At 43.8% G+C, this 26,833-nt stretch overlaps 1 protein-coding gene across 2 annotated transcripts in view; it reads right to left on the reverse strand.

Annotated features, from left to right (window-relative positions):
* Positions 1 to 3,697: 3,697 nt before the first annotated feature.
* stat4 (signal transducer and activator of transcription 4) overlaps positions 3,698 to 26,833 on the reverse strand; it is a 30,460-nt gene continuing 7,324 nt past the window's right edge. The window contains exons 5-24 of one of the 2 annotated variants that reach the window (XM_034202048.1): positions 26,409 to 26,501; positions 26,244 to 26,322; positions 25,956 to 26,047; positions 25,380 to 25,531; positions 22,243 to 22,401; positions 20,515 to 20,607; positions 14,877 to 14,936; positions 14,701 to 14,721; positions 14,183 to 14,273; positions 10,735 to 10,779; positions 10,444 to 10,527; positions 10,260 to 10,358; positions 9,654 to 9,789; positions 8,977 to 9,029; positions 8,673 to 8,767; positions 8,411 to 8,547; positions 8,117 to 8,308; positions 7,998 to 8,043; positions 7,678 to 7,783; positions 3,698 to 3,963 (exon numbers count right to left, since the gene is read on the reverse strand). In XM_034202048.1, the coding sequence (XP_034057939.1) occupies positions 3,940 to 3,963; positions 7,678 to 7,783; positions 7,998 to 8,043; positions 8,117 to 8,308; positions 8,411 to 8,547; positions 8,673 to 8,767; positions 8,977 to 9,029; positions 9,654 to 9,789; positions 10,260 to 10,358; positions 10,444 to 10,527; positions 10,735 to 10,779; positions 14,183 to 14,273; positions 14,701 to 14,721; positions 14,877 to 14,936; positions 20,515 to 20,607; positions 22,243 to 22,401; positions 25,380 to 25,531; positions 25,956 to 26,047; positions 26,244 to 26,322; positions 26,409 to 26,501 (1,857 nt within the window). In that variant the 3' untranslated portion in view covers positions 3,698 to 3,939. Of the gene's footprint in view, positions 3,964 to 7,677; positions 7,784 to 7,997; positions 8,044 to 8,116; positions 8,309 to 8,410; positions 8,548 to 8,672; positions 8,768 to 8,976; positions 9,030 to 9,653; positions 9,790 to 10,259; positions 10,359 to 10,443; positions 10,528 to 10,734; positions 10,780 to 14,182; positions 14,277 to 14,700; positions 14,722 to 14,876; positions 14,937 to 20,514; positions 20,608 to 22,242; positions 22,402 to 25,379; positions 25,532 to 25,955; positions 26,048 to 26,243; positions 26,323 to 26,408; positions 26,502 to 26,833 lie in introns of both variants that reach the window. The other variant, XM_034202047.1, reaches the window with a different exon arrangement.

Consider the following 26,833-nt stretch of genomic DNA (forward strand, 5'->3'; position numbering starts at 1 on the left):
AGGATCCCAATCCACAATGTGTTTTGTGCTACGAGTCGTTGGCGAACGAGGCTATGAAACCTGCCAAGCTCAAGCGACATTTTGAAAGTAAACACAAGGATTACATTGGGAAACATTTGGGAGTTTTTGAGAGAAAACTTGATGAATTTAAGAAACAAATGACGAAGGCGCCCTCACAGTTTTTTTTACCGGGGGAAAATGCGAAGGCTACAGAGGCATCATACAGGGTATCCCTTCTAATTGCAAAAGCAGGAAAACCTCATTCGATAGGTGAGAATTTAGTCAAACCAGCTGCCAAAGTTATGACTAACATATTGTTTGGGGAGACCGCAAGTGACGAAATTAACAGGGTCCCACTCTCTAATGACACTGTCCAGCGGCGAATAACAGCCATGGCTGAAGATGTGAAAAATCAGCTGATCACACGTTTACGCCAAAGCCAGTTTTTCACACTGCAGCTGGACGAGTCAACTGATATCGGGAACGAGGCAAATCTGCTGTGTTTTGTAAGGTATATTCATGCTGGCGGTGTGCAGGATGAATTTCTTTTTTGTCGTTCCTTGCCGACCAACACCACAGGGGAAGCCATTTTTGACTCGGTCAACAATTTCATGGTGCAGAATCATATCGACTGGACACGATGTGTTGGTATTTGCACAGATGGTGCGACTGCAATGACTGGAAAACATAAGGGACTGGCAGCGCGCATACGCGCAGTTGCACCTTGCGCCACAGCAACACACTGTTGCATTCACAGAGAACAGCTGGCTGTGAAGAAAATGCCACCATGCCTCAAATCAGTACTGGACCAGTCTGTGAAAATTGTGAATACAATAAAAACCAAAGCACTGAACACACGTCTTTTTAAAGCTCTGTGTGAAGAAATGGGAAGTGAACACACAAAACTGCTTTTTCATACTGAAGTTCGCTGGCTGTCGCGTGGGAAAGTTCTCACCCGTCTATTTGAACTGCGCGATGAGGTGATGTTATTCTTGCATCATACTGATGAACTGTATGACAGACTGCATGACTTCCAGTGGCTCTCACAATTGGCATACCTGGCCGATGTCTTTAGCGTTCTCAATGCTCTGAACTTAGCGCTGCAGGGGAAAGCTGTTACTGTTTTCAATGTGCAGGACACAATTAAAGCTGCACGCCTCAAGATGGAATTGTGGTGTGTCCGTCTGGATCGCCAGGAGTTTGACTGTTTTCCGACGCTGGCGGATTTTCTCCTCGCTGCAGATGAAGAGCTGGACGGCGGCACAGTTGCAGCCTTCAAGGAACATCTGCAAGGCCTTCACTTTCAGCTGGGAAGATATTTCCCAGAACTAGATGCAGGCTTTGAGTGGATCAGGAATCCATTTGGGGACAAAACACACATTGAACATGTCAGTTCCAAGCTCCCACCGAGACAGGTTGACAGCCTTGTGGACATCGCATCTGATGGGCCACTGAGGACGACTTTCAGAGAGAAAAGCTTGACAGACTTTTGGGTCCACGTCCAGCCTGAGCACCCAGAGCTGGCTGACGCTGCTCTGAAACAGTTGATGCCGTTTCCAACCACCTACAACTGTGAAGCTGGTTTTTCTGCACTTGTTGGTCTGAAAACAAAGCAGCGTAACAGGATCAATGTGGACTGTGATATGAGACTACAACTCTCCAGTTTGGATCCCGACATTGTTTCACTGATGTCTCAGCACAAGCAGCACCATTCCTCCCATTAGTTGGCAACAGAGACACGCAGTGTATGAGTGAGTAAACAATGCTATTTGTAAATGTAACAGTGTAAATAATTATCTTGTGTTTATTGTTAAATTCCTATTTAACTTGGGACTGCAACCATAGTTTTACTGTATTTTATTTTGAAAATCCGCAGCGGAAGTTTGTCGTACTAAATGCGGTGTATTTTGCATATCTCTCAGTAGCAAACGATCTTGCTGTCAGTAAATTGCGGCTCTGTTCGCACGGACATTAACTCCATAATAAATGTAGTCTACGTTTCATATGATGTGTCAAATCTATCAGCATTTACCGTTTAAATCGCATATGAACAAAATGCTTGTAGAATCTGTAGTTGTTTTGTATTGTCGATTAATGTGTGAACGAGCGATAGAGAAGTTCACACAAAGTTGTCATTATTATGCTGTAATTTTTAATATAGCTACTGTTGGAGTGGTAAACAGGCTTATTATTTTATTTAGGATATTTGGGGAGTTAGGTGGTCCGCGAGTGTTTTATTATTGACTAAGTGGTCCGCGGTCTGAAAAAGTTTGAGAAACACTGCCCTAAGGCAACAAACCACTTTTTTGGACCTCACACTGGCCCTCTAAATATTTTTATTTTTTTAAATATACACAATGTCACCTGACATGCTGGTGTCCAATACAATGAGGGAATTATATGGGTGTGGCATTTTGTCTGGGGGTGGAGCAGTCCTTTCTGCAAGCAAAGCTGCAGGGGACTCAGGGCCACCACTTGGTAAGATACATTTCACTTTTTAACATATTAGAAATGTACACAACTTAAAATAAAAAATACATGCATGTGCATGAATACGTAAAGAAGTATATTTGATTGTTTAAATACTTATTATGTATTTATTAATTAGCTAAAACTATGTTTTTTTGTTCGTTGCCTCAGGGCAACACTGTGCCACTTGACCACTTTTTTCCAGGCAATATCATACAAGTGTGCTCAGCTGTAAAATGATAAACCTAATCAATGTTTTTACCATCTACTGATATTTACAGGAAATGGACACCAACACATGTTATGGGCAGAAGGGACACGATCAGGCTGTTAGGGCTATTCCGTCTGACAGTGAGGACAGTGAAGGTCAAGATAGGGTTAGGCACACAGACACACACACACAGACACAAACACACACATACACAGACACACACAGATACACACACAGACACACTCACACACACACAGAGACACACACATACACACACAAACACAGACACACACGCACAGACACACACATACATACACACACACACACACACAGAGAGACATACAAACACATACACACGCACACACACATACATACACACACAAACACATACACACACGCAGACACACACAGAGAGACATACAAACACACACACACACACACAGAGACATACAGACACACATATACACACATTACACGTACACACACACACACACACACACACACACACACACACACACACACACACACACACACACACACACACACACACACACACACACAAAGAATACCTTTTGAATTCATTTGGAGTTGTTTTTTCTATTTCTTCTGAATTGTAGAAATCCTTGGTGTTTCAATACCTTCGTAGCACAGTGTTGCCCTGAGGCAACAAACCAACCCCTGGTTGAGGGGTGAGGGGGGGGTTACATTTTATAATTGATATAATATCAGGGACCCCTAAGCTCCTAAAACGCCTCCTCCCAAAATAAAAAGTCATGCCATAGAGCGTTAAAACAATTAAATCTGGGCAAATCTCGATAAACGGTTTGTGGTGAGTTGCAACTGGTTCTGCTTGAAAATATGACCTAAACCGGTTTCCTTCTACACAATTGAATGATGAATATGGGTGAGTGTTGTAAGCAACACAGGCAAACGTATGGTCTAAAGAGAAAGTGTTGCTACAAATGCAGAAATAAAGAAGCAAGCCAATGTCAACAACATAGTACAAAGCAGACACAATAAACATGTTCTTTTTTTTTAATATACTGTTAAAATATAATTTAAAATTGAGTTGTCACAATAGAAACAGATACTTTTTTAAAGAACAATTATGAATATAAAAAAAGCAGTAAATAATAGTTCAAGCTATGAATCTAATTTTACCACAAAATAGACACAGCCAACAAAGATGTAGACGTTGATCGGGCAGTGGCATCAGATGAGTAGAAAATTCGGTTGAGAGTTACATATTTCCCCTCGCCTTACTCTGAATATGGAGAGCTCATCTGTAAAAGGAAAAGGAGAACATTACCAGCAGCAGAACATAGAGAACTCGTCTATAAACTTGAATCGTTTTTCGGATGACCTTCCCTGTCTGCGGCTCTCACTCAGTTTAAGAAATACATCTTTAAAAATGTAGAGATTAGAGACATATTGTGTCATTCTTGAAAAACAATCAGCAACTGCCCGCACAGCTGGGTGACCTTCAAATGTTCATTCAAAACGAGTCTATATAGATCATGGGCGGCGCCAGAGATTTTCTTTTGGGGTGCTGTGTGGCGTAGCTTGACGTTTCATAGAGGATGCTCAAACATGTAGGGTTTCCCATTAAGGTACCGGCGCTACAGTGGAAACACTCCCCACACGCACACACAGTGTACCCGCGACTGTTACAATGAAGGCTCGATAATCAGCTCACGGCATATACAGTTGCAAGAAAAAGTATGTGAACCCTTTGGATTCTCCACACATAGCGTTGTGTGTTCCTTCCAAACAACTCAACCTTGGTTTCATCTGTCCACAGAATATTTTGCCAGTAGTGCTGTGGAACATCCAGGTGCTCTTTTGCAAACTTCAAACGTGCAGCAATGTTTTTTCTGGACAGCAGTGGCTTCCTCCGTGGTGTCCTCCCATGAACTCCATTCTTGTTCAGTGTTTTACGTATCGTAGATTCGTCAACAGAGATGTTAGCATGTGCCAGAGATTTCTTTAAGTCTCTAGCTGACACTCTAGGATTCTTCTTCACCTCATTGAGCATTCTGCGCTGTGCTCTTGCAGTCATCTTTACAGGACGGCCACTCCTAGGGAGAGTAGCAACAGTGCTGAACTTTCTCCATTTATAGACAATTTGTCTTACCGTGGACTGATGAACATCAAGCTTTCAGAGATACTTTTGTAACCCTTTCCAGCTTTATGCAAGTCAACAATTCTTAATGGTAGGTCTTCTGAGAGCTCTTCTGTGCGAGGCATGGTTCACATCTGGCAATGCTTCATAAGAATAGCAAATTCAAAAGTGGTGTGTATTTTTTATAGGGCAGGGCAGCTTTAACCAACACCTCCAATCTCGTCTCATTGATTGGACTCCAGGTTGGCTGACTCCTGACTCCAATTAGCTCTTGAACAAGTCTTTAGCCTAGGGGTTCACATGTTTCCACCCTGCACTGTGAATGTTTACATGGTGTGTTCAATAAAAACATGAAAACATATCATTGTTTGTGTGGTATTAGTTTAAGCAGACTGTGTTTGTCTATTGTTGTGACTTTTATGACCTTTTATGACCAACTTATGCAGAAATCCAGGTCATTCCAAAGGGTTCACATACTTTTCCTTGCAACTGTATGTGTAAGCAGGGGTAAAGTGCTGTTTTTTATAAGTGGAGGGTGGACCTAATGTCCTAGGGGGGTCCGAGGGCATATTCCCCCGGGAAGATTATTTTTTAAATATATAAGTTGAAAGCATCAATCTGGTGCACTTTGAGAGCAAAATGAAGAGATCTATGGATACATCTCTCAACACCCATATGAAACAGACCTGTAAGCAGATTTTCTTTTTCTTTATGGATATTTTACAAATCACCCTTTTAAACTGTATTCTTGTTTTACTGTCATATAGTATTTCATACCTGTTTTTCATTTATTCTCTTATTTTTTAACTATAATGATCATATAAAGTTGTGCCTTGGAAATACTTGTTTACATAAATGGAGATCAGACAGTTTGAGACCTGAATAACTTAGACTAAATGTATCTATCTAAACACAGAGAGACTCCTTTACCTCACTGAGCTGACGTTATCTGACAGAAGAGGACTTTCCCTTCACTTTGTTTTACACTGAACAAAAATATAAATGCAACACTTTTGTTTTTGCTCCCATTTTTCACGAGATGAACTCAAAGATCTAAAACATTTTCTATATAAACAAAATAACCATTTCTCTCAAATATTGTTCTCAAATCTGAAAAAATCTGTGATAGTGAGCACTTCTCCTTTGCCGAGATAATCCATCCCACCTCACAGGTGTGGCATATCAAGATGCTGATTAGACAGCATGATTATTGCACAGGTGTGCCTTAGGCTGGCAACAATAAAAGGCCACTCTGAAACGTGCAGTTTTGCTTTATTAGGGGGGTCTGGGGGGGTCCGAAAACCAGTCAGTATCTGGTGTGACCACCATTTGCCTCACGCAGTGCAACACATCTCCTTCGCATAGAGTTGATCAGGTTGTTGATTGTGGCCTGTGGAATGTTGGTCCACTCCTCTTCAATGGCTGTGCCAAGTTGCTGGATATTGGCAGGAACTGGAACACGCTGTCGTATACGTCGATCCAGAGCATCCCAAACATGCTCAATGGGTGACATGTCCGGTGAGTATGCTGGCCATGCAAGAACTGGGATGTTTTCAGCCTCCAGGAATTGTGTACAGATCCTTGCAACATGTGGCCGTGCATTATCATGCTGCAACATGAGGTGATGGTCGTGGATGAATGGCACAACAATGGGCCTCAGGATCTCGTCACGGTATCTCTGTGCATTCACAATGCCATCAATAAAATGCACCTGTGTTCGTCGTCCATAACATACGCCTGCCTATACCATAACCCCACCACCACCATGGGCCACTCGATTCACAACATTGACATCAGAAAACCGCTCACCCACACGACGCCACACACGCTGTCTGCCATCTGCCCTGAACAGTGAAAACCGGGATTCATCCGTGAAGAGAACACCTCTCCAACGTGCCAGACGTCATCGAATGTGAGCATTTGCCCACTCAAGTCGGTTACGACGACGAACCGGAGTCAGGTGGAGACCCCGATGAGGACGGCGAGCATGCAGATGAGCTTCCCTGAGACGGTTTCTGACAGTTTGTGCAGAAATTCTTTGGTTATGCAAACCGATTGTTGCAGCAGCTGTCCGAGTGGCTGGTCTCAGACGATCTTGGAGGTGAACATGCTGGATGTGGAGGTCCTGGGCTGGTGTGGTTACACGTGGTCTGCGGTTGTGAGGCCGGTTGGATGTACTGCCAAATTCTCTGAAACGCCTTTGGAGACGGCTTATGGTAGAGAAATGAACATTCAATTCACGGGCAACAGCTCTGGTGGACATTCCTGCTGTCAGCCAATTGCACGCTCCCTCAAAACTTGCGACATCTGTGGCATTGTGCTGTGCTGAGTGGCCTTTTATTGTGGCCAGCCTAAGGCACACCTGTGCAATAATCATGCTGTCTAATCAGCATCTTGATATGCCACACCTGTGAGGTGGGATGGATTATCTCGGCAAAGGAGAAGTGCTCACTATCACAGATTTTTTCAGATTTGTGAACAATATTTGAGAGAAATGGTTATTTTGTGTATATAGAAAATGTTTTAGATCTTTGAGTTCATCTCATGAAAAATGGGAGCAAAAACAAAAGTGTTGCATTTATATTTTTGTTCAGTGTAGAAACAGCTTCTAATATCTGTTAGCGTAGCTAGCTAACCAGATGCTAACAACAACAATCTCCGGTATCGGTGCTCTCTCTCTCTCGCTCTCTCGCTCACTCGTGCGCTCGTGCCACACACACAGAGCCGAGCTTGAAACACCCAGAAGTACTTGTACTGTACTGTAGAGCAACAGTCAGGACAGTATAACCTGATAAACTAAGTCAAAGTTATGGGCCCAGGAAAATATTTCCCCAACAGGTACAGTCCACCAAATAGCAAAGAATGGCAAACTCACGCTGTTAATGTCGAAGCATAGGTGCTCACTGAGCATGTCAAACTCCCCAGGAGTCATCGGGGGCTCAGGAGACTGACAGGAAGAGGGTGTGGTGGTGGTATTAGAGCTGCAATCACAGCGAAAGGCAGAGTGAGTCCAGAGACAGTGAGGCTGCTTCTGTGATATTATAGCATTTTCTAGATAATTTTCAGTTGTGTAATTCTCCTATTGGTTGATTTGATAGCACACTCAATATCCCATAGTCATCCTCTTAAGTCTGATAACTACACGTCAGGGTAAAATTGATGATCAAAAATGTATAAGTCTCTCAATGAACTCACCGCAATTGTGAGATTGGGATCAGGGTAGATGTTATGTATGGATGGACTGGAAGATAAGAGAGATTAGTGTTAGTGATTTAAATCAACCACTGAGAAACATGAATGGTTTGCACTCTTACCTTTGCTTGGCTGAATGTTGTAAAGCCGTCCGAAGGCTTCATCTTTGGGAATGTCGGGGTAGAGGAACTTGAGCGGGTTCTCTGGGACCACCCCCTCTGAGATCACTTTGTAGTCTCGAATGATGTCGGCAAATGGTAGGGCGCTAAGCCGATTTTTGGTGTATGGCTCCACAGAGTTGAATTTAACCTCTCCTGTTGTGAAAAGACAGTGTTAGCATAGCGGAGCATCAATAAAGAAAACAGGAACTATGTAAGAGAAACTTTAAAGAGCTAAGTGCATGGGTTTTTCCTCACCATTGTTGCCGTGCTCCACCCAGGTGAAAGTTATTCCTCCAAGGTGGCTCTCACTGAAGCGTAGGAGGAATGTGCCTGGCTCTTTGTCCTTCAGCAGAGTGCGCTCCATCTCTTTACTCACAAAACCCATGATATAGCTGTATGGATGGCGCAAGGGAAAATAACAACAATATTATTTCCTGCTTCTTCTACCACTTTTTAGTTGGGGGAGGAGGGGGGGGGGGGGGGTTGACAGTGAGTCTGGGGTGACCCAGGGTCTTACTTCTCATTCCAGACTGGCAGCAAATACTTCTTGATGAGCTCTAGGATGGAGTCCAGCCACATCCAGAAACTGAATGGCTTTCCTGGAATATTCTCCTTAAAGAATGTTCGACACATTGAAGGGGTACAATGAGTTCTTTGGACATTAAAACATGACTTAAGAGATGTAACATAATGGAATGTAGAAAAAGATCCAGGGTCATCAAAACAGCATGGGGCACAGATAATTCTATCCCATTGGCCACTAGTTGGCACAACCAAATTGCAGATGAAACCACATGGTACATGAGGAATTGAACACTTACCTTGGACAACTTGGACCAGGATACTTGATAGTCACTACAGGAGGCATGCTGGCCTACAGCAACATACAGTAAACAACATGAATGACTACTACCCAACACCCGTGAGCCTGCAAAGACTAACAGCTATAATGCCAACATTAACTCGTGTGGTAAAAAGGGCCGCTATTCTGATCATATCAGGTGTATATCAGTATGTAGTGTCTCTCCTGGGACATGTCTCCATGCTTTAATGTTCAAAAAGCTCTTTATTTCTTCTCATACTGCCTGTGCTGCAGCACCTCTTTTCACCCTCTGTCTGAAACCAGAGCCCAGTCTGCTCTGATTGGTTAGCTGGCTGGCTCTGTTGTGATTGATCAACCGCATAGCAATGTCCCGCCCCTTAGCCAATCACAAAGGATGTGACACATAGTGATGTCAATATACGGAAGTAAACAAAGGGGTCCAATGGAGGCTTTTTTAGGCAGGGGGGGAGAAACTCGCTCTAGAGGGAACACAGGGATTTTAGCCTAGAACATTAACATGCACAATAAACTATACAACACACTACAGGAGAGGGAACACCACCAAATCAGAAAAGGGCTCCTTCAAATGCCACCTGAAACATGTGTTATCCCAAAATCTAGATTTCGAAATATACAGTACAAATATGTTGTTTGAAAGCTGTAGGGCAGACATACCGAGAAGCTTTCCTCCCAGCATGCTGAGCTGCTCCTTGTTGAGGCCTTTACCAGCGAAGGTTGAGAATTGCCAGCTCAGGACCTCAGAGAGCTGGCTCCAGGTGGCCCGAGGGGGGTTTCCAAAGAACGCCAAGTTCTGTGGATTATAGGAAAGGGGTGGGAAAAAGGTAAAAGTGGAGTAGTTGGGATGTGTGTCGAGAGCCCTGTTCAACTGCACCATACAATAAATCCTCTAAAAATGATCATAAAAGATTAATCAACTGCTTTCTAAAACAGTTTAACCCTAACCCTTTTAGCTCTAAGGTCCTTAGAGGACAAAAACATCTGTGTCAAAATTCTTACACTACAGCTTACATATGTATATTATTTTCTACTTGCACCGAGTACTGTTTTTTAACATTAGTCCTGATCATAACCACCACATACATTTAGTCATTTTGACTGTTAAGTGAGACACAAGGGTTTAACAAATTCCGAACCTTCATGAAGGTAGAGAATATTGCAGGACTGTTGTATTAGATGACATTGGTTTAATTAACTGGCAACTGAGGGATAGTAGCAGCACTATCCACTTTTAAACACATCAGCAACAGTGTGTCAGCTCACCCTGGGCTCATCAGACAGAAGGTTATACCACATGACGGACACCCAGCCTCCAGGCAGCTGGCTCACATTGGAGATGACCACCAGAGGCAGGGAACATGTCTGGAAGGATTCACATACACAATGAGTGAGCTGGGCACCAACAACCAGGAGCCGAATATCCAGTCATATGTACAGTGCTCCTGACCTCCAGTTCTATGGTGAGGCCCTGCACTGTGAAGCACGCCTCGAAACTGAGAGAGTGAAGTTCCTCTGTCACAGAGAGGAGGCCCTGCGAACACACAACACACATCCACACAGCATATCCCTCATTAGGGACAACACTTTTGCAATAATAAAAGTATATGTAGACAACAATAGTATTACATGCACTTATTTTTATTCAGGGGTAATGCACAGACTCAAATTAGTGTAGGAATGAGTCCTGAACCCAGAAATGAGTTAATACATTAATGATCAACTCATCCGCATGTCGTACCTCGTTCCCCTTTGTGCCATTGATATATTTCTTCTCTTTCAGCTGCTGTTAGTGAAAGGAAACAAAACATAAATTCAACAAATCACCACTTTGACAAACTGGTTAATGTCATATCCATGTGTAAGTGAACATTAGCCCATTTCTGTCTGTAAAATAACATAAATAAGATCAAATCATAGTCTAGTGATGAAGAATACCATTCTGTAGGTCAGGGGTGCTCAACCAGTCGATCAAGGAGATTCCCAGTCGATCGCGAGATGTGTCTAAAAATAGAACAACAATATTCTGTTTTATCGTTAATGTCCTATAACATAATCTTCCTGTGCCAGAATAATGCACTTGAACGCATCAAAGCTTTGTGATTGGCGTGACCCCATGTGTGGGGGCGTGGCTGGTGGGCAGTGGGCACTATTTCGCTGACGTTGTCCGTGTCAACAGGAGTGACAGTCCGCACACACACAAGACCGCAATTATAGCAGAAGCAAAAAAGCCCAAAATATATAATTTTCACTCCGAGTGGGAGGATGATTATTTTTGTATCTATTCCAATTCAAAGTCCATCTGTCTCATCTGCAATGCGAGCGTGGCTTTATCGAAGAAGGGTAATTTAGGAGCGGCATTTCAAAACAGTGCACAAACGGCATATCTGTCTAACAGAAGTTAAATCCTTTTCTCACTTATTCTGACAATGTACTCAACCCCAAATAAAAGAACCCAATAAAAAGAGTTGTTAAATAATAGTGAAGTCACATTGTAATAACAATAACACATCTCTCTCGAGTTTTCGTTTTGTGATTTGCCAAAAGCCACTGTGTCAAGTGTCCTACTTGGGTTGCCGTACGGAGTTGTCAAATATGGCGGACCATTTCGCACATCGGGTAGTGGCTGTCACTACCCGATCCGTCCCCCTGCCCGATCGGTACTGCGCATGTGCAAGATGGTCCGCCATATTGGACAACTCCGGACGGCAACCCAAGATGGACAACATTGACATTGAGGTCATCATGAGGTTGTTAACATCGCAATTTATCAGTGGATGTTTGCTGGAACTACTTGTAAACAGCGTGTTTCCTGACGGACACACAGGGTGACTCCGGTCAGGTAGAGACCGGTCTCAAGTCAGCACCGCTGCAGACTCGCTGTTTGAGGGCTTGATAGCCCACTCCCCTTCCACACTCGTTGCTTTGGAACAGCCCTCAATATGGCGGACCCTCCGCGTGAACGCGCAAACGGAGGGGTAGAGTGTAGGGGTAGGGTGTAGGGGGCGGTTTGGGAATGGGCCTGCCTGATCCGTCACCCTGCCCGATCGGTACTGCGCATGTGCGAGATGGTCCGCCATATTGGACAACTCCGGACGGCAACCCAAGATGGACACTTGACACAGTGGCTTTTAGCAAAGCTCAAAAATAAAACTCGAGAGAGATGAGTTATTGTTATTACAACGTGACTTCACTATTATTTAATAACTCTTTTTATTGGGTTCTTTTATTTGGGGTTAAGTACATTGTCAGAATAAGTGAGGAATGAATTTAACTTCTGTTAGACAGCTATCATACTGAATAAATATTTACTGTGAATGTATGCAAAAATGTATGGCATATGGCTGTCTAACAGAAGTTAAATTCATTTCTCACTTATTCTGACAATGTACTTAACCCCAAATAAAAGAACCCAATAAAAAGAGTTGTTAAATGATAGTGAAGTCACGTTGTGATAACAATAACTCATCTCTCTCGAGTTTTCTTTTTGAGCTTTGCTAAAAGCCACTGTGTCAAGTGTCCATCTTGGGTTGCCGTCCGGAGTTGTCCAATATGGCGGACCATCTCGCACATGCGCAGTACCGATCGGGCAGGGTGACGGATCAGGCAGGCCCATTCCCAAACCGCCCCCTACACCCTACCCCTACACTCTACCCCTCCGTTTGCGCGTTCACGCGGAGGGTCCGCCATATTGAGGGCTGTTCCAAAGCAACGAGTGTGGAAGGGGAGTGGGCTATCAAGCCCTCAAACAGCGAGTCTGCAGCGGTGCTGACTTGAGACCGGTCTCTACCTGACCGGAGTCACCCTGTGTGTCCGTCAGGAAACACGCTGTTTACAAGTAGTTCCAGCAAACATCCACTGATAAATTGCGATGTTAACAACCTCATGATGACCTCATGTTTTTAACTTAGGATCATACCTGTGTTTAGTCTAGAAAAAGGTAAATGTGTGCATTTTATTATAAAGTTGTGTATATTTACAGACCGTTGCAAAAACTAAGAAGCTTATAAACATCAGGTTTAAAACTAAAAGTGCTTTGAAACACAATGAAAGATGTTTGGAGTTTTATTTGAGTTATTCATTTAAACTTTTTGTCTAAGAGATGCTGATTTGAAACCGTTGTTACATACAGTTACAGCATTTCCTGTTTCTGCCGGAGAGAGGGGAGGCCGTCCCAAAGCTTGCTGCTGTATTTACTCCCTCCATCTGACAGGAGGGAGCCTCGTTGAGCTGCGAGTGTGGCTACAGACGGAGTTCACTCCATCACGGAGGGGTAGGGTCGAGGGAGTGGTTTGGGATTGGGCCTAGATGACTCACCCGCGCTGCTGGCGACTGACGTTGCCACATGGCGGCCATCTTGCCACAGGCAGCTCGCTCATTCATAACATTATGTATATGGTGCACTATTGAAATAACCGTAGATTGCTCAATTTTCAACCAATTTTCAAACGGTTTGGTTTGTTATAAACATCAAAGATGTAGTTATGATACTGCATACTTATCATTATAATCATGAACTTTTTTTTTCAACATGTCTTGTTGTCTCCTGTATTATAGCCATGTTAATAACGTTTATAATAAACCAAACCGTTTGTAAATCAGTCAATAATTCAGCGAGTTAAGAGCATTTCTGTGCAGATCACTCACCTTAGAACAGCTGTAGCAGTAGTTGTTGACTGTGGCAAGATGGCCGCCAGTGAGCTACGCTGGCGACTCCCCCTTGAGCCATCTAGTGTTTATATATATCTATGGTGACAACTGTCACTCCTGTTGACACGGACAACGTCAGCGAACTAGTGCACTGCCCACTGCCCACCAGCCACGCCCCGACACATGGGGTGGCGCCGGCCAATCACAAAGCTTTGATGCGTTATTTGTGCATTATTATGGCACAGAAAGATTATGTTATAGGACATTTAACGATAAAACTGAATATTGTTGTTCTATTTTTAGACACATCTCGCGATCGACTGGTTGTGAACCTCTGATCTAAAGTAATGACTCAGTATCTCAAAATACTGAGAATTATTGTCAACATATAATATATCTCAAAAACAAAGTTAGTTTTCTAAAATAATGACTTTTAAATGTTTCAAAAAGACTTACAGGATATTTTTTTCAAACTGACAGAAATGGTTAATGGTCACATGTTCTGGTAATAAATGACACACAAGCATGAATTGTATTACCAGATGTCTGAACTCCACTGAGAGGCAGCCGTTTGAGTAGTCCTCGATATCCATAACTTTAGTGTTGTTGGTCAGGATGAAAAACTGACGACTTCTGAGGAGAACAAGAAGGTAAAACAAAGCGGCCTCGTGGGTTTGTCAAATTTGTATCTATGCTGGCTGTTTTTATATGATACAAATGCAACTGATAGGAGAATAATTGTCGGAGCACATCAATACTCAGCTGTAGAATGTTAACAACTAAAGCACCTGCTTCAAGGATTGATATATTTTCAAGGTATTTTGATGAATCAACACAGAAAAAACGTAAAGAAAGATTTATTGTAATGTTTATGTTGAAAAAGAATTTCAACTTTAAAAATAGCTTTCCTCTTAATTGATATGTAGCATTCTGCAATGAAACTCATTCTGGAAGCAGTCAAGTAAATGCAATGTAATGTGATGTTGTATAATGTTTGGAGAATATGTTTAAATTTAACATCAGCAGTACTTCCTGTCTTCAGCTTGTTTGTACTCACACTCTGCCGGGGGGTAGGTCCCTAGAGACACACAAAAACACACAGAGATTTGCATTTTGATAAGTGTGTGTGAACATGTTTTTATTACGTTTTTAATACACACGTTTGTTTATTTAAGGATTTTTCATCTCCTGGAAATGCAAACCAGTTTAAAAACTTTGAGCCAAAAATCTCACTTGTCAAATGTTGTTTTGACTTTCAGCTGATAATCCACTTCTGGAAGTTTAACCAGGAGTCTGGAAGAAGAAACAGAGAAGTTGAGTTATCATTCAACATTACTACTCAAATAAGACAGATGTTAAAACAGGAGTGAAATAGCACTAAAGGAGCCATTTATGTGTATTGTTGGCATGTCAGTTTATTTTGTTTAATATGTCTCAGCACTCAAGCCTGCATTAATATAGGCAGGGCCAGTCTATTGATAGCGTGAAGTACAACCGCGTGACTCAGTCATTTTTTACCTTAAAAAGCATTTCAATACCGCATTTAAAATCTGATGAACTCAGTGTGCATCTGGACCCGGTGACGACATTACCTATTGACGCAGCAACCACTGTAAGTTATATTTTTGTTTAATTAGACTTCTCTGTTTCATTTATTCGACTCTGTATAATTGTTATTGTAGCTTAAACGGCTAAATCGCGTTTGAGAGATTTTAAATCTCAGATCTGCTCAGGCGAAACCTGCTTTACAGGTCTCAGCACTCAAGCCTGCATTAATATAGGCAGGGCCAGTCTATTGATAGCGTGAAGTACAACTGCGTGACTCAGTCATTTTTTACCTTAAAAAGCATTTATATACCGCATTTAAAATCTGATGAACTCAGTGTGCATCTGGACCCGGTGACGACATTACCTATTGACGCAGCAACTACTGTAAGTTATATTCTTGTTTAATTAGACTTCTCTGTTTCATTTATTCGACTTTGTATAATTGTTATTGTAGCTTAAACGGCTAAATCGCGTTTGAGAGATTTTAAATCTCAGATCTGCTCAGGCGAAACCTGCTTCACAGGTCTCAGCACTCAAGCCTGCATTAATATAGGCAGGGCCAGTCTATTGATAGCGTGAAGTACAACCGCGTGACTCAGTCATTTTTTACCTTAAAAAGCATTTCAATACCGCATTTAAAATCTGATGAACTCAGTGTGCATCTGGACCCGGTGACGACATTACCTATTGACGCAGCAACCACTGTAAGTTATATTCTTGTTTAATTAGACTTCTCTGTTTCATTTATTCGACTCTGTATAATTGTTATTGTAGCTTAAACGGCTAAATCGCGTTTGAGAGATTTTAAATCTCAGATCTGCTCAGGCGAAACCTGCTTCACAGGTCTCAGCACTCAAGCCTGCATTAATATAGGCAGGGCCAGTCTATTGATAGCGTGAAGTACAACCGCGTGACTCAGTCATTTTTTACCTTAAAAAGCATTTCAATACCGCATTTAAAATCTGATGAACTCAGTGTGCATCTGGACCCGGTGACGACATTACCTATTGACGCAGCAACCACTGTAAGTTATATTCTTGTTTAATTAGATTTCTCTGTTTCATTTATTTGACTCTGTATAATTGTTATTGTAGCTTAAACGGCTAAATCGCGTTTGAGAGATTTTAAATCTCAGATCTGCTCAGGCGAAACCTGCTTCACAGGTCTCAGCACTCAAGCCTGCATTAATATAGGCAGGGCCAGTCTATTGATAGCGTGAAGTACAACCGCGTGACTAAGTCATTTTTTACCTTAAAAAGCATTTAAATACCGCATTTAAAATCTGATGAACTCAGTGTGCATCTGGACCCGGTGACGACATTACCTATTGACACAGCAACCACTGTAAGTTATATTCTTGTTTAATTAGACTTCTCTGTTTCATTTATTCGACTCTGTATAATTGTTATTGTAGCTTAAACGGCTAAATCGCGTTTGAGAGATTTTAAATCTCAGATCTGCTCAGGCGAAACCTGCTTCACAGCTCTCAGCACTCAAGCCTGCATTAATATAGGCAGGGCCAGTCTATTGTCGCCCATCAGCTGTAGATAGTTAACTAATTAGAGGGGCGTGCTCCTACAGCTGTGAGAACTGAGCAATCGGGCGTCCATTTTGGGTAGCTCTTTCCTGGAGCGTCAGCTTCAGCGTCAGACAGCCGAAGACTGACAAAGACATTGGAGTCCTGCGGGAGTAAGACTGACAAATACATTGGAGTCCTGCGGGAGTCACGAGGGAGGCAAAGAGGAGGCAAATCCTACTCTGATTGAGCTGGTGTCTTATTTCTCTTTTCTTTAGTTTTCTAGCCCCTCATGCTATAATCATGTGTATTTTCTCCATTCCTGTTCATGTGTCTTCTCGCAATTATCACTGGCCCCGTGTATCTCCTAATCGATATAACCGGCCTGCTCTCGTCTATCCCACGTGCTCCACTGAGATCCAACATCTAGTTTCTGGTGGCCTGTGGAATTGCCAGTCAGCTGTTCCTAAGGCTGACTTCATCTCTGGCTACGCCTCCCTGCAGTCTCTGGATTTCCTTGCTCTCACTGAGACCTGGATTACTCCATCCAACACATCCACCCCAGCAGCTCTCTCCACTGCATATTCCTTCTCCCATACACCCAGACCCACTGGCAGAGGAGGTGGCACTGGTCTCCTGCTCTCTCCCAAAAGGAGCTTTTCCCTCTTCAAGCTACCTAACTTCACTCCTTCCACCTTTGAATTCCATGCCGTCACAGTAACCCATCCTATACAGTTAACCATTGTTGTTCTCTACCATCCACCAGGCGCCTTGGGGGACTTCTTGGAGGAATTAGATAATCTCCTCTCACACATCCCTGAAACTGGCCCTCCCGCTGTACTTCTCGGATACTTCAACCTCCAGACGGGGAAGATAGACGAACTAACATCTCTGTTAACCGCCTTTGCTTTCTCACTGTCTCCGTCCCCATCGACTCATAAAGCTGGCAATGTCCTTGATCTCATATTCTCAAGGAACTGCGCTACTTCTAACCTCTCTGTAAACCCGCTCCACACATCCGATCACTTCTTCATTTCATTCTCTCTATCCCTTTCCAAACATAACAAACTAATCTCTTCTCATCCTGCACCTGTCCGCCGTAACCTTCGCTCCCTCTCCCCCTCTACCTTTGCCTTGTCGGTGCTCTCAGCCCTCCCTTCCTCTGACTCGTTCCAACTCCTGCCACCAAACTCTGCTGCAGAAACTCTCCTCTCTACTCTCTCATCCTCTCTGGACTCTCTCTGTCCTCTCACATCTCTGCAGGCTCGTCAGTCCCCTCCTGCTCCCTGGCTAAATGATGCGCTGCGTGCTAATAGAACCGTCCTTAGGGCAGCAGAGCGGAAATGGTGGAAATCCAAACACCGTGACGACCTCCTAACCTATCAGGCTCTCCTCTCCTCTTTCTCTGCTTCGATCTCTCAGGCAAAAAGCACTTTCTTTCAAGATAAGATCCAATCTTCCTATTCCAATCCTAAAAAACTATTTTCCATCTTCTCCACCCTCTTGGACCCTCCAAAAGCCCCTCCCCCCTCCTCACTTCTGTCAAGCGACTTTGTTACCCACTTTGAAAAAAAGGTTGATGATATTCGCTCTTCTTTTTCTGACTCAGCTATACTCACCGCTGGGTCACCAGACCCTCCTTCCACCCACACACTAACCTCCTTTTCCCCTCTCTCTCCAAGTGAGGTTCTTACCCTCATTACTTCTGCCCGCCCTACCACCTGTCCTCTGGATCCTATCCCTTCAAACCTCCTTCAGACTATCGCTCCTGATATTCTACCGTTTCTCACCCATTTCATCAACACTTCTCTAACTTCTGGTCACTTTCCAAACAGTCTCAAGGAGGCAAGAGTAAACCCTCTCCTAAAGAAACCCACTCTCAACCCGTCTGATATTATAAACTACAGGCCTGTCTCTCTCCTCCCGTTCCTGTCTAAATCACTTGAACGCGCTGTCTTTAAACAACTCTCCTGTTATCTCAATCAGAACAACCTTCTGGATCCGCACCAGTCTGGTTTCAAGGCAGGTCACTCCACAGAAACTGCTCTCATTGCTGTCACGGAGGAACTGCACACTGCCAAAGCAGCATCCCTCTCCTCTGTCATCATCCTGTTGGACCTGTCTGCTGCATTCGACACGGTGAATCATCAGATCCTCCTTCGCACTCTCCAAAAAAATGGAGTTTCAGGCTCTGCTCTTTCCCTCCTCACCTCATACCTGAAAGACCGTACCTACAGGGTGACTTGGAGAGGGTCTGAGTCCGACCCTTGTCAATTAACTACAGGGGTCCCTCAGAGCTCTGTTCTTGGTCCCCTCCTCTTCTCCCTGTACACAAACTCGCTCGGATCAGTCATTAGCCCGCATGGTTTTTCTTACCACTGCTACGCTGAGGACACCCAATTAATTCTGTCCTTTCCCCGCTCAGAGACCCAGGTCGTCGCACGCATCTCTGCTTGTCTAGCTGACATCTCTCAGTGGATGTCTGCTCACCACCTCAAGCTCAACCTTGACAAGACTGAGCTGCTCTACCTCCCGGGAAAAGATTGTCCCACTCTTGACCTAACAATCAACATCGGCACCTCAGTTGTTTCCCCGACTCAGACTGCAAGGAATCTGGGTGTGACCCTAGATAACAACCTGTCCTTCACTGCAAACATCGCTGCTACAACCCGTTGCTGCAGATACACGCTTTACAACATCAGGAAGATACGTCCACAGCTGACCCAGAAAGCGACTCAGGTTCTGGTCCAGGCTCTCGTCATCTCACGCCTAGACTACTGCAACTCCTTCCTGGCTGGTCTACCTGCATGTGCCATCCGACCTCTGCAGCTCATCCAGAATGCAGCGGCTCGTCTGGTCTTCAACCTTCCTAAATTTTCCCACACCACTCCGCTCCTCCGCTCCCTTCACTGGCTTCCGGTAACTGCTAGAATCCACTTCAAGACACTGGTACTTGCTTACCATGCTGCGAATGGATCTGGCCCTTCCTACATCCAGGACATGGTTAAACCGTACACCCCAGCGCGTGCACTACGCTCTGCATCAGCCAAACGACTCGCTGCGCCCTCGCTGCGAGGGGGACCGAAGTTCCCATCGGCAAAAACACGTGGGTTTGCTGTCCTGGCTCCAGGATGGTGGAATGAGCTCCCCATTGACATCAGGACGGCAGATAGCTTGCACATCTTCCGGCGCAAACTGAAAACTCATCTCTTTCGACTCCACTTCGAGCGTTAGAACTATTAACGAAGCACTTTTATACTAATAAAGGACTGGCTTACCTAAAGCCAGTTGAGTAGCACTTGAAATGTTTGGCTCTATGAAACCTGATGTACTTATATGATTCTGTTTTCTTCAAGGTTGTGTCTTCCTGGTCGAATGTACTTATTGTAAGTCGCTTTGGACAAAAGCGTCAGCTAAATGCAATGTAATAATGTAATGTTTATATTTATAATGCAATATCATTTTGAATACTTGGTGACGGGGGTTAGCTGCACAGGGTGTATAAACAGGGTCGCAGGTGACCGGAAAGAGCACAGAATCCAGAAAGAGAGCAGAGCACACTGATCTAACCAGACGCCGCAGATGCTAACAGCTACAAACACTCAACCCAGGGTACTGTACACTCTTTAATAAACATCAAACTACATCCAACCACCGTAAATCATCTGTTTGTGCCTGCGAAAGATCACTCTTACCCCTCACCTGCTGGCAACCAGAATATAGGACATTGGAACACCTCAATTGACCTTACAAGCACAATAATTCAGAGTTTCAAAACTCATCATCAGAGTGTTTTGTGTCACAAACCTGACTTTGGTGGTGAATTGCACGCCAGTCTTGATGATGAGGGGTTTCTGGGGATGTGTGGGCATGCATGGCTGCTTCTCCACCACAAACGAGCTGAGAACAAACCACAGTCATTGCAGAGTTTCACCCTTCACTTCACAGCAGCTGGGGTCATTCGATGGTTGTGTGTGCTGGTCCTGTATTTAGCACCTCACTAGGCCTGTATTGTGTAATGTGTTGTTGGTGCTGCTAGTTAAAGAGGACGTTTTTTGTACAGTAAATATCAGTGTTTCAAGTACAATCTGTATATATTTGCACATGACAAAAAGCAATTCAACTTTCAAGCTATAAAACAAAACGATTACATAGAGACACAAAATGACCAAGAAGACTAAAGTAACACAAAATGGGCAACAAACAACCAGAGAGATATAAAATGGCCAATGAAGACACACTATTGGCGCGTTTCCACTGCAGCGGGTAGCTCGCTTTAAGCGTGGCTAGCCGTTTTTGGTTGGGTTTCCACTTGGCCTAGTTTTGGCCTAGTTTGGGGTTACTTTTTCACCTTTTTTCTGGCCCGACTAAATCGTGGTTCTAGGGCCAGGAACAACCAGGCTGAGTCGGGCTGAGTATGCTAAACTAGAGAGAGAATCGCTGGCAAGGGGGCTACAACTACAACAAGATGAACATATTTGACCGTGATTAAATTGTAATACACGTTTCAAAATGATGCCGAATTAACAACATACTGATACCGGTTAGTAAAAACCATGAATTAATGCTTTGACAAGTCTGCAGACAGACGGCAGGCGAAAAACCCTTTTAAAATGCGTGTTTTCTGAATGGAGATCGGCTAAGCTAACGTTATATATGCTCCGACCGTCCACACTCACAACAACGGCCTATACAGACATAAATAAAGCAGCGACTGTATTCGCCATGACACAGACAGTCTGTGGTTTGTACTTGTTTAACTTTTGTCTAGTTTCTGAACAGATATCAGGAGCTGTGAGCTCTGAGTGCTAACAGCTAACGGCTGTGATGTTTTTCTGGGGCTCTCATTGAAGATGACGTCACGGCTCCGCCTGCACTGCGTTACTATAGTAACTACCCCAGTTCCTAAACTGTAATGGAAGCGCAGCATTAAAGTGAGCCGGGCCTAATAAGGCCTAACCAAACCGAGCGAGGCCGAGCGAGGCCTGCAGTGGAAACGCGCCATATGACAACAGCGACAAAGTGCCTAAAGCATCAGAAGATGACCACAAAGAGGCACAAAAGGACAACAATGAGACAGAATGAACACAATACATCACTACGAAGGTAGAAAAAATGGGACAGAAAAACATACTATGAACAGAAAGAGACACAATATGAGCAAAAAATACACACTATGCGCACAACATATCAATAAATGAAAAAAGTGTAAAAATAACTATAACGTCTGTGGCTCTTGGCAAAAAGGTAGGAGAGATGCTGGGGCCTTTTGCATGTGGGGCCTATTGTCTACAATCTACATCATTATACAAAATGAAAGGTCTCTTAGCAACAGCAGAGAACACCAGTCATGATCCAAACATATAATAATAATAATAATAATAGTGCTCAAAGCGCTTAAAACATAAGAAGGGTTCAAGGACACTAAAAGAGAAAAGATCCATCTGCATTATCTTGCACTGTATGGTTGCCTTTTTCAGTAAGGGTACATCCTTTGGGTGTGTTGAGTGGTACGTTGTGTGGTGTTAAGGTTACCTCTTGATCAGGTGATAGATGAGGTATTTGACTCGCTGCTCCATCTGAGGTTTCTGCAGAGGGATCGGGTCACTCTCGTAGGTGACCTTCACGATCAGATCGGCCAGTTTGTCCAGCTGACGCTTCATCTGGAACAGACTCTGTGCTGTCAGAGTGAACCTGGGGGGGGGGGCAGAGATTAGTATCTTGAAACGCCATTCGGTCTGTGTTCTCCTCTTTGCCTCCATCCTGACCAGCAGGGGGCCGCGGCAGCCAGAACACCTGATGACATGGAGGAGTTGACAAGCATGGTGAAATCTCTTGTCCGCTCCCATGCTTCCAGAGATCAGCAGTTGGAGAAAGAGGCCACGCCCCAAGAGCAGAGATGGAGACATACAGTACGCAGCACCAATTAGAACAAATCCAAGCACAGGTGACGGAATTGGGAGAAGGATATGATAACAAAGAAGAGTGACGTGACAGTGTTGAAGGTGACGACGTGGCCTGATGGTGAGGCCCCACCCACCCAGCAGAATGAGCCGCCATCACCAACAAGGGCAGCACACAGAGCTGAGAGCCCAAGTCGAAACCACTCAATCCAGAAGATGACATTGAGCACTTTCTGACAACTTTTGAAAGAATGGCAGCTGTCTGCCGATGGCCGAAAGAAGAGTTAGCTTTTCACTCTGTCCCTCTGCTCACAGGTAAGGCAAGTAGTGCCTATGTTCTCATGGACATCATATTCCTTAGACCAGGGGCCGGCAACCTTTTTGATATGAAGTGCCATTTAAAAAAAAAATTGTGATCAGTGTGCCGGCGATCGTGAACTTTTCAACGGGGGGGGTAAAACAAATGTAAATAATTGGTTTAAACGTGGCACACGACCCGACGCAAGGCGCTGCATAGCGCCGGGCAGGAAGTGGACTGGTCAGAGCCAGAGCATCCAGTCAATCCCCAAATAAACTAATTTGCAGACCCTATCCCTCCGTAGTCTTTCAAGTAGGAGGAGAAATGCCAGCGTTCTCCTCCGGTTTACAGGCACTGTGTCAATTATATATATATAGAATAATTATGATGATGAATGCATTTTTTTACCACTAAAATACAGCAACACATCTTTGATTCATGTTGTTTATAACTGGGATATTACAAGTATTATTAACTTTGTCTGTACAAAGTAGTCTGTCCAGGAAATACGCCCAAATCAACAAAAACTGCGAGCCGGCAGGCAAGACGCTCCGCTTCTGAAACGCGCCCGGTGGGTTATGACGCTGGAGGAGGCCGGACCAAAACCGCTTCAGATGAGGCTCCCTCCACAAAATGAAGCACCCTCCACAAGCTGAGGCCCCCTACGTGAGGTGAGGCCCCACGCAGTCTGCGTGATCGGCCTGTAGGGAGGGGCGGCCCTGCGCGTGCCAGAGGTTGCCGACCCCTGCCTTAGACTATGGACAAGTCAAAGAAGCTATTCTGGCTAAGTATGAAATTACAACCAATACCTAAAGAAGAATGTTTCGGTCATTAGACATGAAGCGGGGGAAACTCCACGCAGTAAGGGTTGGTCAAGCTCAGGTTAGGCCTCAGAATTATTCTATCTAGACAGTTCCCTCCCAGTAAAACTAACAACAGTACCAAGCCTTTTTGCAGCTCTAGGCAAGAGATACGCTGCTATCAGTGTAATGGCATGGGTTCCACTCTGTACACATGCAACCAGGGTGCTAGTGGAGCCTCGCAGATGGGGGTGCTGCAGCCCCCTCAGCACCCCTTCCCGCGTCCATTCGCGATGTCTCGCTGTCTCGCAGATCCCACGCAGCAAGCAGGAAATGAACCCAGCTCACACTGTCCGCTCCTCGCAGCAGCTAGCCCTGCAATGTCCCGCCAACACGGCACCCAGACCCCACGCAGTATTCTCATCTGTTTGTCATTACTGGTGTCATTTTCTGGTTGCTAACAAACGCCATTGTAAAACATAAACACTCATGTTCAGCTGTAACGGTGGTGGACTCATCAGAACAGAGTGGGCGAGCTGACCAATCAGAGCACAGTGGGCTCACAGGGAGGGGGGGGGGGGGGCAGGAGCTCCAACAAGCCGTGTAGGACAGAGAGTGAATACACATACTATACAGAGATGCTGTATGAGAAACCAATGTGAGTTTGGAACATTGAACAATGTAAATCTATTCTAGTAGACCTCAACAATGGAATTATGATCAGTAGAAATGACATGGGACCTTTAAGTATCATTATCTACACACACTTAAGATCACGCTTACACACATTTAAGTGCTGAAATACAAAATAATTGGCTATTGCGGTTTCTTCAATTCCACAGTTAAATAGGACTTGGATTACAGTAATATAGGTTCATTTAATTATTTTGTTAAAGAATTATTTTACAAAGCATACTGGTCTTTTTAAGTAACTAAATATGACACTTCATTACTGAACAAGTATTTCAGGGCACCTTTTTTGTGTTCTTTTTTAATCACTACAGCTAGTAATAAATATAAATGTTGTTTGGCCTTCAGTTCCTGCAGAGGCTCCACTTCAGAACTGCTGAAGGATTTTTAACGTTCAACTTCTGTTTGTGCACACGGCCTTCAGTAGAGATTGGGATATTAACATGTTGTTTAAGATCAACTGGCACGCACAATCAATTCACAGGTTAAAAGGGATTCATCATTATACAAACACAGGTGCAAACTATTCCTCCGTTTAAAACACATCATGAACACATCATGAATCTAGGGCTTGGTGAATTATATCAAATATCACAATATTTTTAAATAAGTATCTGGGTACTGGTGGTCTAATGGATAGTGAGGTGGGCTGTAGATCGGAAGGTTGTGAGTTCAAATCCCACCTGGAACACCACCACTAGTGGTGAGGCACTTAGCCCTCAGTTACTCCAGGGAGAATGTCCCTGTAATCGGTCGCTTTGAATAAAAGCGTCAGCTAAATGTAATGTAAATCGATATTGCGACAATATTGTAGGTTGACTAGTGGTAGCTTACAGAGAATATTTAGAATTTTTTATAAAAGTTCATCATTAATGTCTATAAAGAGATTGATTCAGAAAGCAAACATGTTCTTATAATACATTACAATGCATGTTAGGCCATGTATGAAAGTAGACATAATAATCCTTTAAAAGTCCTCACCAGCTGTGTAGCTGCTCCAGCCCGGTGAGCTGCGGCCCCCCGATGGCGGCGATCTGCTGCCGGCGCTTCCAGTCCTGCAGCTCCGGGTTGAGCTGAGAGCTCATCAGGTCTTCAATCTCCTTGATCACATCGTCCATCTTTGACAAGATCTCCTGACAAAGGTAAGGAAAGACCGCAGTGATGCTTGAAATACTTTACAATCCAATACTGCTGCGTCTCTCACTTGTTTTAAATCAAGGCTAAAGACTTCTCGATTTGCCTTTTATTACATCAAATAACTATTCAAATCGTTTATCTATTCAACTGTTTATATTGTATTCTAAATCTGTCTTATTTTACTTAAGCTTGTTTGTTTTTTGCAGAATCATTTTAACTAAGGCATTTATTTTGCACTTGGTTGTAGCACCATCTTTTGTAAAGCATTTTTAGTGGACTTAAAGTGTTCTATCTAAAGAAAGTCGCTTTGCCTTGCCATACTTGTTGTAAATTATACAATCCTTTATTTGTACACTGGAAGGCATTTTTCTTGCTTTCTATGTTGGAGACATTTTGATACACATTGATACAAATGCATACCTTCCTTTTAAAGTCCAGACTGTTAAGCATAGCCTGCAGGGTCGTTACTTCCTGTTTCATCATCTCAGGGTTCTGTCGAGCATCTGACGATTCTATGACACACACACACACACACACACACACACACACACACACACACACACACACACACACACACACACACACACACACACACACACACACACACACACACACACACACACACACACACACACAGATATTTTAGAGAACATTTTTGTTATTTTAATGCACAGAAGTATGAAATAAATTTGCTTTCACAGGGACCACCTCGTGCCTGCAGGGTCTTGTAGCGGAAATCAAAATCATCTTGCATGTCCTCGATGGATTTGACAGCCTGGTCCATCAGCTGCACACAGACAGGCAAACATTTAAAGATCATTGGGTGAACTTTATATTTGCTCTGATGTTGCCTGAAAGGTGTGTGTCAGTTACCTGCACGCTGCCCCTGATGATGGCCACTCTGTTGTCCATGTTCTTCTGCCTCTCGAAGGCCACAGAGTTCTGCAGTGATCTCTCCAGTGGACCCTGTTGGAGAGCATTATTTTCTTCTGAATGTGTTTTGAAAGATTTATTTCAAACATAGGCCTAATCTGTTCTTCAATCACTTATATTTATTCTTGTAATCAAGGATTCAGCATAACACTTTGCTCCCGGAACACATCTGATGACATGGCCTGATACTTCAAACGTAAGCACAAAGCAGCATGGAACAGTCTAACCCAGCCTAGCAGCTCTGTGAGGCTGCACTCATGCTAACATTATCACAATGACAATGCATATTACCGTTATCACCATCTTGTGCTGTGTCTCAATATGGTTTCCTCTGTACTTGTAGTGTTTTCGTCCATTGCATCCAG

Source organism: Gymnodraco acuticeps, unplaced genomic scaffold (genome assembly GCF_902827175.1).
Source record: "Gymnodraco acuticeps unplaced genomic scaffold, fGymAcu1.1, whole genome shotgun sequence".
Classification (NCBI taxonomy): domain Eukaryota; kingdom Metazoa; phylum Chordata; class Actinopteri; order Perciformes; family Bathydraconidae; genus Gymnodraco; species Gymnodraco acuticeps.